Source organism: Nerophis lumbriciformis, linkage group LG01, assembly GCF_033978685.3.
Source record: "Nerophis lumbriciformis linkage group LG01, RoL_Nlum_v2.1, whole genome shotgun sequence".
Classification (NCBI taxonomy): Eukaryota; Metazoa; Chordata; class Actinopteri; order Syngnathiformes; family Syngnathidae; genus Nerophis; species Nerophis lumbriciformis.
In genome coordinates, this window is record NC_084548.2 from 54269723 (window position 1) to 54284626 (window position 14904).

Here is a 14904-nt window from a genome sequence, read left to right on the forward strand (position 1 = left end):
TTTTTGATAGTCGTAATGTATAGGTCAGTGGTTCTTAACCTTGATGGAGGTACCGAACCCCACCAGTTTCATATGCACATTCACCGAACCCTTCTTTAGTGAAAAATTGTGGGGGGGTTTTCTTAATTTAATCTTAATTTATAAATATGAATCATTAACTTATATTATATTAAATAAATACAAATAAAGATATATTTTACAAACAGAACTTTACAGGAATGTACACATGATCCCATGTTTACATCTCATTGTGCAAAATGTGAATGTTTTAGTGGGAACTAAATGCGATATCGGAAAGAGGTACAAATTATTTCCAAAGCAGAACCCCCACCCAGACATACAATACTAGTACACAGCTCATGAAAAACAATGTTGTGTTACTGTCATTGTAAGTGTGCCAAAACCCTTATTTTAGAAAATAATCCCATGGAAATGACTGCTGTCATTTGATTATAATAATAAAACATCCATCCATTTTCTACCGCTTATTGTCCCTTTTGGCATCATTAACTTGGTATTTAGTCAGGTTTGGGACAGGTGTGGCCACAGTGTGCACATCTAAGTTAAAGTACCAATGATTGTCACACTAAGTGTGGTGAAATTTGTCCTATGCATCATCCTTGTTCACCCCCTGGGAGGTGAGGGGAGCAGCGGGCAGCAGTGGTGCCGCGTCCGGGAATAATTTTTGGTGATTTAACCCCCAATTCCAACCCCTGATGCTGAGTGCCAAGCAGGGAGGTAATGGGTCCCATTTTATAGTCTTTAGTATGACTCGGCCGGGGTTTTAACTCACAACCTACCGATCTCAGGGCGGACACTCTAACCACTAGGCCACTGAGTTTGAGGGAACATTGTTTGGGGGTATCCATAATACGTCGATAGGGAGAAGTTTTTATTTACACGATGAGTCGGGTGCTCCGCGGTGGAGGCTCCGCCGAACCCGAGACTGACTCACCGAAGCCCTAGGGTTCGATCGAACCCAGGTTAAGAACCACTGGTATAGGTATTTCGCAAGAAAACACATGACATTAATGTAGGAGTATTACGTGTGTTAGTATTGGATATCGTCGCCTTCTTAAAATAATTTTACAAGTTTTTCAGAAAACAAAAAATCTAAGCCACATGTTGACGAGCTATTATTTTAAGTTTTTATTTTTCGGTTCGGGACATTGAATATCCGACACAATCTCAAACATAAGTTTTTTATTCAAGTATTAAAATGTAAAGCACATTATTCTGAATATCAACAAATTGACAGTTAGAAAAGCAAAACTGGAACCTTATCTATTTGTACCATGTGTAAGCTCTCAAACGGTTCGCCTCCTCATGGCCACTCCTCTACCTCATAATGCATAGAAATGTTTGCACAGTAGCTTTTAGTAAACTACAATCCTGTGTCCAAAAAAGAAAATCACTTGGTCCCTTAACAAAAATATGGGGGTGTAAAACCAAAGGGTATTAATGTATCACTGGCCAAGCAGGTTACTGCACTTAGCAAATCACCTCCATAGAACGCCATTAAATCAAGAATATTTGGACTACAAAGTTCAAGGAAAAGATAATCCAAATAAAATGTTTGAATGAACAGTGTATTTTACCTTAAAGCAATTTAAGTATAGCAACAAACATCATCTGGTTGACCAAAAACATTGAAATATGCCCAAATGTACTTTGTTTACCATCCATTGGAACATGCTTGAGTTTTATCAAAAGTGAGCATCAGAAAAGGCACAAAAAACCCACATCTTAACAATTCGAATCATTAATCATTGTTTAATTTTTTTCCCTCTGTAGATTTATCATGAATTCCGATGACATATTTCCAACAGCAGTCTCATTTTTAATGAGGTCCAGCAAGCAAATCTCCCAGTATAACAGGGACAGAGGCATAGATTAGATTTTTTTAAAGAGCGTTTGTGCCTTTGATTTGGTTTAGTGGCTTGTATGCCCTTAATATTTGACATCTTCATAAATCTGATAATTAGATGAGCAGATTACTAACAAGTAAGGTCATGGGCTTGATGCCTGAGAGACATCCTGAAACAAGATGGGTGACTGTTGGCCAGCAGGGAGGGCATCCTGGTGTGCGCTATATAAAGGAACATATCATTTAACACACTTCTCATTTTAGGAAAAACAAATTACATCAACTTTTGTGAACTGTTTCCCCTAAATGTTCAAAGAGAATCAGGAAGAAAAACAGGTGCTTTATAAAGAAACAAACACTCATTTATCAAAAAAGTGCAGCTGAGTGCTGTAGAATGCAATAACTTTAGGAGAAAGTGGGGGGGGGGGGAAATAAGCAGTGCTTTTCTGTCAACAGGAAATAAGGACATCTACTTTAGAGACGTGAGCAAACAAAATAAGACAAAATCATAAACATGTGCCTAGAGGTGATTATGAAATGGCCATAGCAGAAACACAAACATTCTTAACATAATTTTTCATCATAAGAGCAAGTGCGATGTCCTAAATAATAATAAAATACCATGAATTCAAGCATGTGCAACAGATGCGAGTGCTATTGCCAAAAGAAACAGGTGGAGGATTGTGTCCTTTGAGAATGCACTGCACTCATTCTCGCCTTCCTCCCACAAGTTAAACTGAACCCTCGAAGAAAAATGAGTGCAAATGAATGGATGGGGACTCGGTTGCAGCACCTGTCTGCTGAGGGCCCAAACACCTTCACGGGGACGAGCGGGAGAACATTGACAGAAAAAACCTGGAGCCAAGCCATGTCCACCACCTTGACACCAGCAAGTCCTGAAGGGGTTTTCACTTTAGTGCTGTCAGTCTGCCGTGATGCCTTTCTCTCTGAGCTCCTCTGTCACTCGCACTAGATAAGTTGGGTCTGGGTAGCCAAAACTGGAAATGGTAAGGGAGGGGGGAAAAAAACATAACGGTCACTGTTGTTTCCTCTGAGGAAGTTACCAAAACAACTATTAGAACATACCAGCGGGGCCCGCCCCATATTGAGGTCTTGTGGTGAATGTCGTTCCAGGTGATGACATTTTGAAAGCCTGTCGTCATCGAGGTACCGATCGTGAAAGTAAGGCGCTGCTCGAAGGCCCGGCGCAGGAGGCCCAGCACGCGGTTCCCCTCAGGGCTGTCAGGGAGGTAGGCCACACGGTCTGTTCCTGGGTACCGCACACCCGGGTTTGGATGCTCTAGCTGTAGGCATCAAGAGTTCACAAGACTTAAAACTGCTACTGAAACAAAGAGCCTGGTGTCACATGCAGGAATGGGCATCATATGCAGAATATGACTGCTAATAACTGTGTTGATTAACAACTGAGGCAAACTGGTGCGCACTACTTATTGCAATCAGCAGAGGTGCTGTTGATTTAGGGTCAACGAGTCATGAAAGTCACTGGGCATATCGAACGATCCAGGCAGTTGAGCTACAACCACACAAAACTCCACGATCCTCCTCTGGGCAGCACATTTACTGCCAGAGTTACTGAGCAGCCCGATCCGTTTGTGCAGGCACTAAAATATAAGCCACTTCCTTTCCGTACTTTCATGCAGATTTCCAGAATGTAGGTATTTTACAACTTTTTGGCAGTTTGCGAAAGTATCTCAGAATCAGAATCAGCTTTATTGTCATTACGCAAGGTAACGAGATTGAGGCCATTCCATACAGTGCGATGTGTGCATGCTAGAAAAACAATGTGCAAATATATAAAAATATAAAAATGTAGAAGTGCAATCTACGTTGGAACCTCAATTTACGAACCCCCTCACTGTGTGAACTTTTCGATTTACGAACCACAGACCGAATACAAATATGCTTTGTTGTAGGAACCTTGTCTCAGTCTACGAACTTCATCCACCCATTGTGTGCCTCGAAGCGCAGCCATTTTGTGTCCAACAGCACATCCGTTATGGGCGGGTTGATCGATCTCTGGTGCGCATTCAGTCAGCACAGCAATGCTGTCGTTAGCTGCTGTGCTAATTGCTGTGTCCTTTTTAGCCTTTTTACAGCATTTTTCTAATTTTGCTAGCTCATTATGCCAAAGAAAGCAATGGACAAGCGATGTATTGAAACTGTCTGGAAGGATCCATAGCGTTGTCAACACTGCCTCACCCCAATCCCTATTTTTCTCGCTGCACACCAAGAAGATTAACCAACAACGTGAAGTGGATTTCATCTTTTATTCTTAATCATTGTAGCAACCTGGCTGTTAAAATTAAAGATTGTTTGTGATTTCACACTGTGTGCCTCAAAGGCATAGTGCCAATGTGTGAGGAAATAGAAAGTTATCTACTACCCCCTTGTTATGGTTGTTTGATGTACAGTGCGTATAGCGCTTTATACTGTGTTTAAAGTGTACAAACTGTTACTGAAATATGGACTTTTATCGAGGCTGGAACTCCATCCATCCATCCATTTTCTATTGCTTGTCCCTTTCGGGGTCACGGGGCCAATCTCAGCTGCATTCAGGCGGTAGGCGGGGTACACCCTGGACAAGTCGCCACCTCATATCAGGGCCAACACAGATAGACAGACAACATTCACACTCGCATTCACACACTAGGGCCCATTTAGTGTTGCCAATCAACCTATCCCCAGGTGCATGTCTTTGGAGGTGGGAGGAAGCCGGAGTGCCCGGAGGGAACCCACGCAGTCACGGGGAGAACATGCAAACTCCACACAGAAAGATCCCAAGGCCAGCATCGAATCCAGGACATTTGTAAGGTGAGGCACACGCACTAACCCCTGAATCACCGTGCTCCCCGAGGCTGGAACTCATTATTCATTTTTCCATTGTATCTTAAGGAGAAATTTGCTTCGATATTCAAACTATTCTATTTACAAACCCTGTTCATGAACCAATCAAATCTGGGCTCGGAGTCTTTCTGTGTGGAGTTTGCATGTTCTCCCCGTGACTGCGTAGGCTCCCTCCGGGTACTCTGGCTTCCTCCCACCTCCAAAGACATGCACCTGGGGATAGGTTGATTGGCAACACTAAATTGGCCCTAGTGTGTGAATGTGAGTGTGAATGTTGTCTGTCAATCTGTGTTGGCCCTGTGATGAGGTGGCGACTTGTCCAGGGTGTACCCCGCCTTCTGCCCGAATGCAGCTGAGATAGGCTCCGGCACACCCCGCGACCCTGATAGGGACAAACGGTAGAAAATCGATGGATGGATGTCAAGAACTTTTATACATCTACATCCATCCATCCATCCATCTTCTTCCGCTTATCCGAGGTCGGGTCACGGGGGCAGCAGCTTAAGCAGGGAAGCCCAGACTTCCCTCTCCCCAGCCACTTCGTCCAGCTCCTCCCGGGGGATCCCGAGGCGTTCCCAGGCCAGCCGGGAGAGATAGTCTTCCCAGCGTGTCCTGGGTCTTCCCCGTGGCCTCCTACCGGTCGGACGTGCCCGAAACACCTTCCTAGGGAGGCGTTCGGGTGGCATCCTGACCAGATGCCCGAACCACCTCATCTGGCTCCTCTCGATGTGGAGGAGCAGCGGCTTTACTTTGAGCTCCCCCCGAATGACAGAGCTTCTCACCCTATCTCTAAGGGAGAGCCCCGCCACTCGGCGGAGGAAACTCATTTCGGCCGCTTGTACCCGTGATCTTGTCCTTTCGGTCATGACCCAAAGCTCATGACCATAGGTGAGGATGGGAACGTAGATCGACCGGTAAATCGAGAGCTTTGCCTTCCGGCTCAGCTCCTTCTTCACTACAACGGATCGATACAGTGTCCGCATTACTGAAGACGCCGCACCGATCCGCCTGTCGATCTCACGATCCACTCTTCCCCCACTCGTGAACAAGACTCCGAGGTACTTGAACTCCTCCACTTGGGGCAAGATCTCCTCCCCAACCCGGAGATGGCACTCAACCCTTTTCCGGGCGAGAACCATGGACTCGGACTTGGAGGTGCTGATTCCCATCCCAGTCGCTTCACACTCGGCTGCGAACCGATCCAGTGAGAGCTGAAGATCTTGGCCGGAGGAAGCCATCAGGACCACATCATCTGCAAATAGCAGAGACCTAATCCTGCAGCCACCAAACCAGATACCCTCAACGCCCTGACTGCGCCTAGAAATTCTGTCCATAAAGGTTATGAACAGAATCGGTGACAAAGGGCAGCCTTGGCGGAGTCCAACCCTCACTGGAAACGTGTCCGACTTACTGCCGGCAATGCGGACCAAGCTCTGACACTGATTATACAGGGAGCGAACTGCCACAATAAGACAGTCCGTTACCCCATACTCTCTGAGCACTCCCCACAGGACTTTCCGGGGTACACGGTCGAATGCCTTCTCCAAGTCCACAAAGCACATGTAGACTGGTTGGGCAAACTCCCATGCACCTTCAAGGACCCTGCCGAGAGTAGAGAGCTGGTCCACAGTTCCACGACCAGGACGAAAACCACACTGTTCCTCCTGAATCTGAGGTTCGACTATCCGGCGTAGCCTCCTCTCCAGTACACCTGAATAGACTTTACCGGGAAGGCTGAGGAGTGTGATCCCACGATAGTTGGAACACACCCTCCGGTTCCCCTTCTTAAAGAGAGGAACCACCACCCCGGTCTGCCAATCCAGAGGTATCGCCCCCGATGTCCACGCGATGTTGCAGAGTCTTGTCAACCAAGACAGCCCCACAACATCCAGAGCCTTAAGGAACTCCGGGCGGATCTCATCCACCCCCGGGGCCTTGCCACCGAGGAGCTTTTTAACTACCTCGGCAACCTCATCCCCAGAAATAGGAGAGCCCACCTCAGATTCCACAGGCCCTGCTTCCTCATAGGAAGACGTGCTGGTAGGATTGAGGAGGTCTTCGAAGTATTCTCTCCACCGATCCACAACATCCGCAGTCGAGGTCAGCAGAGCACCATCCCCACCATACACGGTGTTGACACTGCACTGCTTCCCCTTCCTGAGGCGGAGGATGGTGGTCCAGAATTGCTTCGAAGCCGTCCGGAAGTCGTTTTCCATGGCTTCCCCGAACTCCTCCCATGTCCGAGTTTTTGCCTCTGCGACCGCTGAAGTCGCAGACCGCTTGGCCTGTCGGTACCTGTCCGCTGCCTCAGGAGTCCTATGAGCCAAAAGAACCCGATAGGACTCCTTCTTCAGCTTGACGGCATCCCTCACCGCTGGTGTCCACCAACGGGTTCTAGGATTACCGCCACGACAAGCACCAACTACCTTGCGGCCACAGCTCCAATCAGCCGCCTCGACAATAGAGGCGCGGAACATGGTCCATTCGGACTCAATGTCCAACACCCCCCTCGTGACATGTTCAAAGTCGTTCCGGAGGTGTGAATTGAAACTCTCTCTGACAGGAGACTGCCAGACGTTCCCAGCAAACCCTCACAATGCGTTTGGGCCTGCCAGGTCTGTCCGGCATCCTCCCCCACCATCGCAGCCAACTCACCACCAGGTGGTGATCGGTAGATAGCTCCGCCCCTCTCTTCACCCGAGTGTCCAAAACATGAGGCCGCAAATCCGATGACACAACTACAAAGTCGATCATGGAACCGCGGCCTAGGGTGTCCTGGTGCCAAGTGCACATATGGACACCCTTATGTTTGAACATGGTGTTCGTTATGGACAATCTGTGTCTGTCATCTACATCGTTCATTATTTATATTTACTGCTCTTTCTATCTTAGCGTTAACTCTGGTGACATATTAGTGGTCACATTGCTGTACCTACCGATAAATAAACTTGCACTTAACGGTAATAACTGAAGTTATTTGAAATAGTTGTCGCTTATCTAAACACTTCTATGCACATGTGTTCTTATGTTTGTGATATTTTCAGTACGGTAACAAGTATAGGATGACAAGAAGTTGTTATGTTGGAGCATGTGTAATGCATAGCATGCGCAAACGAATCTGACCGCTGAGTAAATCAGGTAGTGATAAGTACAACTCCAGTTGACACAACACTGGCATGAAAACAGGATTCCTTTATAACATTCAGCAAAATCGGAATCAGATTTATTGGCCAAATATGTTTAACACACAAGGAATTTGACTCCTTCGTGTTTAATGCAAGAAACAAAGAAAAACTCAACAACTAGAGAGAGCACAGTAGCGTGGCGGCCATCCGCAGCACCATTTTTGTTAGGAAAACAAGAGGGAAACATTAAAGAACCACTCCAGAGGCACTCTTTCTACAAAAATTAAAACGAAAAACAAAAAGAAGGGAAATAAATAATACATGTTGGCACATGTGTTGTACATACATAAACAAACAAAAAAGCACCATATCAACACCCACAAACATTGTGGTGCCCACATTCCCCGTAGTTATTCAATAAGACTTAGCACTAATTTAGCCCTTAAACATGTTAGACGTCAATCTTGCACTGTATTGAGATCATTCCTTTTAAATCCTGATGTATAAACGTTACAATGTATCTAGGGAACAAAAATGAAATGGAGTTAGGCCTATTCTACTAAAGAACTAGTACCGTATTTTTCGGACTATAAGTCAGTTTTTTTCATAGTTTGGCCGGGCTCCAGTGCGACTTATATATGTTTTTTTCCTTTTTTATTATGCATTTTCGGCAGGTGCGACTTATACTCCGGTGCGACTTATACTCCGAAAAATACGGTAGTTTCTATCTCAACGCCCTTCGGACTGACTGTCATACTTAAACGACTGCTTTCTTAAAGGGATCTGCACATTTTGGGGAATTTTGCCTATCATTTCACAATCCTTCTTAGGTCCACGCGTTTGTTTTTTTCTATGCATTCTAAATATTAAAATAAATGCGATCAAAAGTCCGCTAACAATGGAGCCTTTGGGAGTCACTCTATTATGCCTCTAAATCCCGTGAAAAACATCCGAACACCGCCATTGAGGTTTTATATACATGATGTAAGTATATATGTAACGTAGTAACAGACATATTCATAACAACATGTAATATTTACGTATTTTGCTCATTTTAAGCATACGCGGAACATTGACTTAAAAACACAGCACAACATTGGCTTTTTTCCCCCCCAACTTTATCACTGATTATTAATCACTGGAGACTTCATGAGCAGTAACAAATATAATTCAACATCACTTACTGTGCAATGTCTGCTGTCACTAGGATGCCGACTGATAAGATTTTGTGATATTCCCATTTTTATTAAAAATAACTCATAATCCTCACAGAGAAAAGGTGGGTGGAACCAAGCGGTTTTTTTCGTGTCGTTCTCACCATTACCGGGTCTAAATTGGCTGTCAAAGCGTACCAACATGTCGAATTACATCCTCGTCCTTCTATTATTCAGGTGAATTATCTGCAATAAACTTCTATGAGCAAGGAGAAAAAGCAGATGACCACTGGATTGAAAACATAAGCACACACACTAGTGATCGCAGCACAGCTATAACTAGTTTGTCTGGGTTAATAATAATATCACTAACACTTGGTTAATATTCAAGTCACAAAATATAAATGTTGGGTTTTATGGGCAGAATAGAGGACCTCCCGTTGGCTCCGCTGTAAGTGGATTTTTTTTTTACATTTATGTATAGCTAAAAAAAATGCATCTGCTGATATGTCTTTCATAATGATTGTGAACGATAGGCAAAATCCCAAAAAAGGGCAGTTCCCTTTTAACAGCGTAATAATACAATACTTTTTTTTTTACTCTACGGAGGTTCGTTGACATCGTTTTACTCCATTTGTGAATGTTTTTTTTATTATATTCTGTTTGTATATGATATTGTCCCAATGGGAGTATTGTGTAGGGTGATAAGCTGTGATTCAGGGTTTGTCTATACGAGGCAGTCACGTTTGCGTGTGTGTGTAAGAGAGGATAAGGATTGCTGAGCCCCGTTGGCTGCATTGAAGTGTGGAGTGCCTCTTGCTGTAAGGTTTACAGTGCTGTTTTGTAGATGCCAATAAAAGGCTGATTTGTGCACAGTCATGCTGTCTCATCGGCATTCAACCGACATTACAATACGTTATAAACGTACTCTTTCTATACTCTTATAGCTGCTGCGGTAATTTCACTTTAAGTCTTGACTACAATGACAAAACTTCCCAACATGTGCAAATCTTTTTGCCAGTAGCTAACAATCTAAAAAAAATAAAACAAATGGGTAAAGAATATAGGTTAATACTACTACGCTGTTATTTTAAAGCCACCGTGTGCACATTTTAATCATGTGTAACTAGACAAGGATTGCCTCCAAGCACCAAAGAGAAAATGTGTTGATAGGCTTCAGGCAAAACCCAACAATTTTCAACGTGCAAACAGCTTAAATGTAAATATTAAAATTCCCATAACTTTGGCGGGCCAAACGAAACGACTCGACAGGCCAAATTTGGTAGCCCTAACTTAAACTGTAGTTATGGTGGGGTTTAGTGAAAAAGGGGAATACTACAACACATTTCAACATATACGGAACAATTTGGCGCTAGCAGAGAGATAGGATTAATGGCTCTTTGAAGGTAGCCAGATCTTGAAGAGTCGTTCCTTTCAAAAGAGCCGTTCAAATGACTGGTTTGTTATTAAAGTTTTTTTGTTTTTTTTATCAAGGACAAATCACTGGTAGCAGTTATAAGATAAGATATGGATCAAAATAATTTAAATGTACACCAATATTACTCTATTGGTGGGAATTCTGAAATATTGACTATAATTGTATTTATGTTGTGTTTCTATCACAAACATTCCTTAAGATGCAGCCATATGCCTATGCTTTGGCACTGACATACATTTGTATTTGATATTAATAAAAATTAATTTTAATACATAGGTTAGCACTTTTTTAGCACATAGCACTTTAGCACATAGCACTTTAGAACTAAGCACTTTAGCACACAGCACTTTATCCATGAGCTCTAGTGCAATGCACATTGGTACTTTATCTTTATCTCCATACTGTAGATTTTATGCCTACATCAAAGTGCCACCTATGTCTATCAAGCTCCATGTTCTGATGTTTAAATGTTACCGGTAGTTGTATGGTTGTGGTTGTGTCTGTGCTTGTGTTTTTGTTCTGTTGTTTTTGGGTATGTTAAGAAAGCAATGATGCACTGTGCCCAAGACAAATTTCCCCGCGGGGACAATAAAGTTGAACCTTGACCTTGACCTTGATATTAATTTTAGCAAAAGACCATTTTAACAAGACTTTGGGGAAATTACACACAAAAATAAAATGTATGAATCTATACAAAGTATGAATAAAACTAAAATAAAATAATACACCCGTCAAGTCCATTTGCCAGTCCAGTCTGCATGTGCATAAAAAAAAGCAGCTCACAATTGCAAATCGGTTCTTATCGTTCACTTAGAAGACTCACTTTGTTAGCGATCGTCACATCTCTCGTCTCACATTTCATGTCAAGGTATCAACAATGTAAGTCTATAGGCCCTTTTCCAAAAAAGTTCAGGAACTTTTAAGTTACAGGAACCTCTAGTTCTTGGAACTAGAGATTCTCTGAGAAGTGTGTGGTTTGTGTTTCCATCGCATTTCATAGTTTCAGGGTAGTTTATACAAATCTGATGACGTACGGAGGAGTAGTTTAGTATACTTCTACATTGATACCATGTCAATAAACAGACAACAATAGTTAATTTCTTTTACTCAAGTATAAGTAAATTAAATACAAAACCATAATATAGAAAACAATATGATTTAAAAACAAAGTGTACCGAATTGTTAATAAAAAGTCAGGCTTTTGTCCACAGTGTACAACAGTCAGAAAGTCGTCCTCTCAGTAAATGATGAATTCATGAGGACCAGGCGAGTCTTTATGGTCCCTTTTAGATATAAATTACAATATATAAATAATAAATGTGTTTATCTTGTGTGATGACTGTATTATGAAGATAGTATATATCTATCATGAATCAATTTAAGTGGACTCCGACTTAAATAAGTTCAAAAACTTATTCGGGTGTTACCATTTAGTGGTCAATTGTACGGAATATGTACTGCACTGTGCAACCTACTAATAAAAGTCTCAATCAATCAATCAATCAATCCCATGGCGATGGCATGAACACATCTGATATAGTGTTAGCTTGTTAGCATTAGGTTCACTCGGGTTGAGGCCAATAACTACAAATGGCATGCCACTGACTATTTATATAGAGCATATGTAACAAAGTAAAAAGTGAACATTTGATGTGATTTCCCTCATTCCACTCGTGTACTGCCTCCTTTATTTCACATTTATCCAAGCGTCGCAAACCAAAATGAGGTTTGTAAAAAATAAATGATCAAGAGTTGTTGTAAAATTCCCATTCCTACATATACTGTACAGTGAGTTATTTTCTTTAATTGATCCATGGGGCACAAACGATTGAGACTCAAGAATTCAGGCAACTAAGGAATTAGCCAGTAAAAGTTTGAGTTGGTGGTAAAGTTTTTGAATAAATCTGAGCAATTCATAACATTTGATTTTGGTGTACTCACCGCCTGTGAGCCAGAAGGGAAGCTGTAAATGATGCAGATACACCCGTAGCCTTCGTGACCCGGAAGCTGCAGGTACGGATCTCGCTCAACAATCATGGTGCCATTGGCGGGCTGGTTACCAATCAACTGGCCGTAAACAAGCCGACACACAGGACAGGCCCTCTTCACCTTGAAAGCTTGATCCAGGCAAGAGCGGCAAAAGGAGTGGCCACACTTTTCCAGGGTGGTCTTCTCCACAATGTCTCCCATGCAAATGGAGCATGACGTGTTGTCCTCGGCCTCGCTGTGGGAAGCCATCCCACAATCCTTCCTGTGGGCCACCTCGTGGAACATGGAGCAGGCCTCTTCTTCGGCAGCCTTCCTGAACTTCTGCTGCTGCTGTCTCTGGGAGCGGCGAGGCTGTGGCGGTGGCGGCTGAGCGTGAAGCGGGTTCCCCTCTCCTTTGGGCTCCAGGACCCCCACGCATGGCAGTAGGGTCCTCTTTCTTTTGGAGCCTCCCTCCTGCTTGCTCATCTCTTTGCGGGCGCAGCGGCACAGGTCGATGAAAGCTTTCCTCGCCTCGCTGGAGACGGGTGCGTCTGTAACCCCGGAAAGCCTGGAGCCTCCAACAGGCTGCAGCCTCACAGCACAGCAGCCACCTCGCTCTCCCCGCCGGATAATGCCGGCGCTCATGCCCTGTTTGTGCTGGAAGTCGAGGAGCCACGGCCTCCCGGCCGCCGCCAGGTAGTCCCACACAGCCTGTGACACCAGCACCTCATCACTCCCCTGGCCGGCACGCACACTCATTTCATCAGATGAAACTGCACACACACATGCAAACACAATTAAAAAGTCTCTCATACACAAAAAACACTCCAGTCTAGTTTAGTGCTACTTTCTCCATGATTGCCTTGCATGCATCACGTTGCACGTTTTAAGCAAAGCCAAACAAGCACGTCGTCAGGGCTTTTACTCCCTATCACGACATGTCACATTTTGCACAGCTGCGCGTGACGCCACGTCAAAACACTGCGTGCCGATCAGCTGATCGCAAATTTGAGGCTGTAAACAAAAAGGGAATCGCATGACGTCACGACACACATAACGACACAAAAAAACAAGTCTCCGTTCGTGTTTGGCATCTTGCTGTTTACCTTGTGAGCCCATAAATCCCCTCAATGGCAATGAAGGCTTCCTGCAGGAGAGAAGAGGAGACGAGAGTGCGATGAAGGTGTGGAGCCAGTGTTAGCGCAGCTATTCGGCGGTCGGCCATTCTCCGCAGAAGCGAAGGGGATAATTCAGCGATTTCGCAACATCGGGTTTCTTCGTCGATGTGTTTCCAGATGACAGTCAGCAGACCTTCCGCTTCCTCCCCTCTTTTGTTGGAGCTAATAAGCTACTTGCTATATCGCTGCCTTGCTAGCAGCTTGCTAGCCGACTAACAGCAGGGAGAAGAAGAAGAATAGGAGGCCCGGTGCGGTTTATGAGCGAATACTTCGTCTTATCTTGTCAGGACGTGGCGTCCAAAGCGAGCTCTGTTCACTTAAGTTGTCTCCGTGCGACGGCGAACGTTCAATAAAGTCTGGTCTGTTTGCGGGAGTGAGACACTTTTGTCCTTACTGCTTGCATTAACACCAGCGACGCGCGCCACCTTAGCCAGATCTAATCTGTTTTGTATGCTACAGCAAACAGGTTTTCCTAACAGTTTTTTTTATTCATGAAGGTGGCAAACAAAAGTGCAACAAGGCTATATAGGAAGTTCGTCACAGCGTTGCCATGATTGGCTGATGTTACGTTTTCCTGTGACTCATACTTCAGTCGTGATTATCGCGTCCATAGAAAATACAATGTATATCAATTTATTTATTTATGAATATAAATGATATAATTATTGTTTTCTTAAATACAATTTAAAAAGTATCTTGCTCATTAATCTGATTAATACATATAATTTACAATATTATTTAAACTAATTTTCAAAATAATATTTTACTTTAGCATAATTTAATTGAAATCCCTCCGAAAGGTTATATTTTTACTAGGGCTATCAAAAATAACGTTTAGCTCATGTGATTAATACAAATTAAAAAATACCGCATTAATCATGTCGAGTTGCAGATTAATCACGCAAGTCATTTTGAGTTTACCTTAACCGCAGGATAAGGGTTATACCAGTGGTCCCCAAACTACGGCCCTCGGGCCAAATACGGCCCGCCAGCGTCCAAAATCCGGCCCACCGGAAGTCTCAAGTTTTTTTTTTTTTTTTGTCCTTTCTAATCTATTTTTTACCGCTTGTTACTCTTGGGGTCTCCTAGCCGCTCAGGCAAATCATATCATATCTAAAAATGCATTTTCCCATCGATAACGTAACATCGCGCCGCGGGCATGCGGCAAGTGCACACTCTTTTAGTCAATAAGTGCGTGAGGAATATACATATATTACATATATATATATATATATATATATATATATATATATATATATATATATATATATATATATATATATATCCATCCATCCATTTTCTACCGCTT

General features: G+C 43.5%; 1 protein-coding gene across 2 annotated transcripts; it reads right to left on the reverse strand.

Annotated features, from left to right (window-relative positions):
* Window positions 1-1188: 1188 nt before the first annotated feature.
* Window positions 1189-14160, reverse strand: dtx3 (deltex E3 ubiquitin ligase 3). 2 transcript variants are annotated; one of them, XM_061986826.2, is made up of 4 exons: window positions 13524-14160; window positions 12391-13431; window positions 2954-3171; window positions 1189-2865 (listed from the first exon to the last, which is right to left on the reverse strand). In XM_061986826.2, the coding sequence occupies exons 2-4, from the start codon at window positions 13228-13230 to the stop codon at window positions 2790-2792; spliced, it is 1134 nt and encodes a 377-aa protein (XP_061842810.1). In that variant the 5' UTR covers window positions 13231-13431; window positions 13524-14160; the 3' UTR covers window positions 1189-2789. The 2 variants fall into 2 exon arrangements, with proteins under 2 accessions (XP_061842810.1, XP_061842816.1); XM_061986832.2 differs by having other exon boundaries at window positions 12391-13190; window positions 13524-14159.
* Between the last annotated feature and the right edge of the window lie 744 nt (window positions 14161-14904).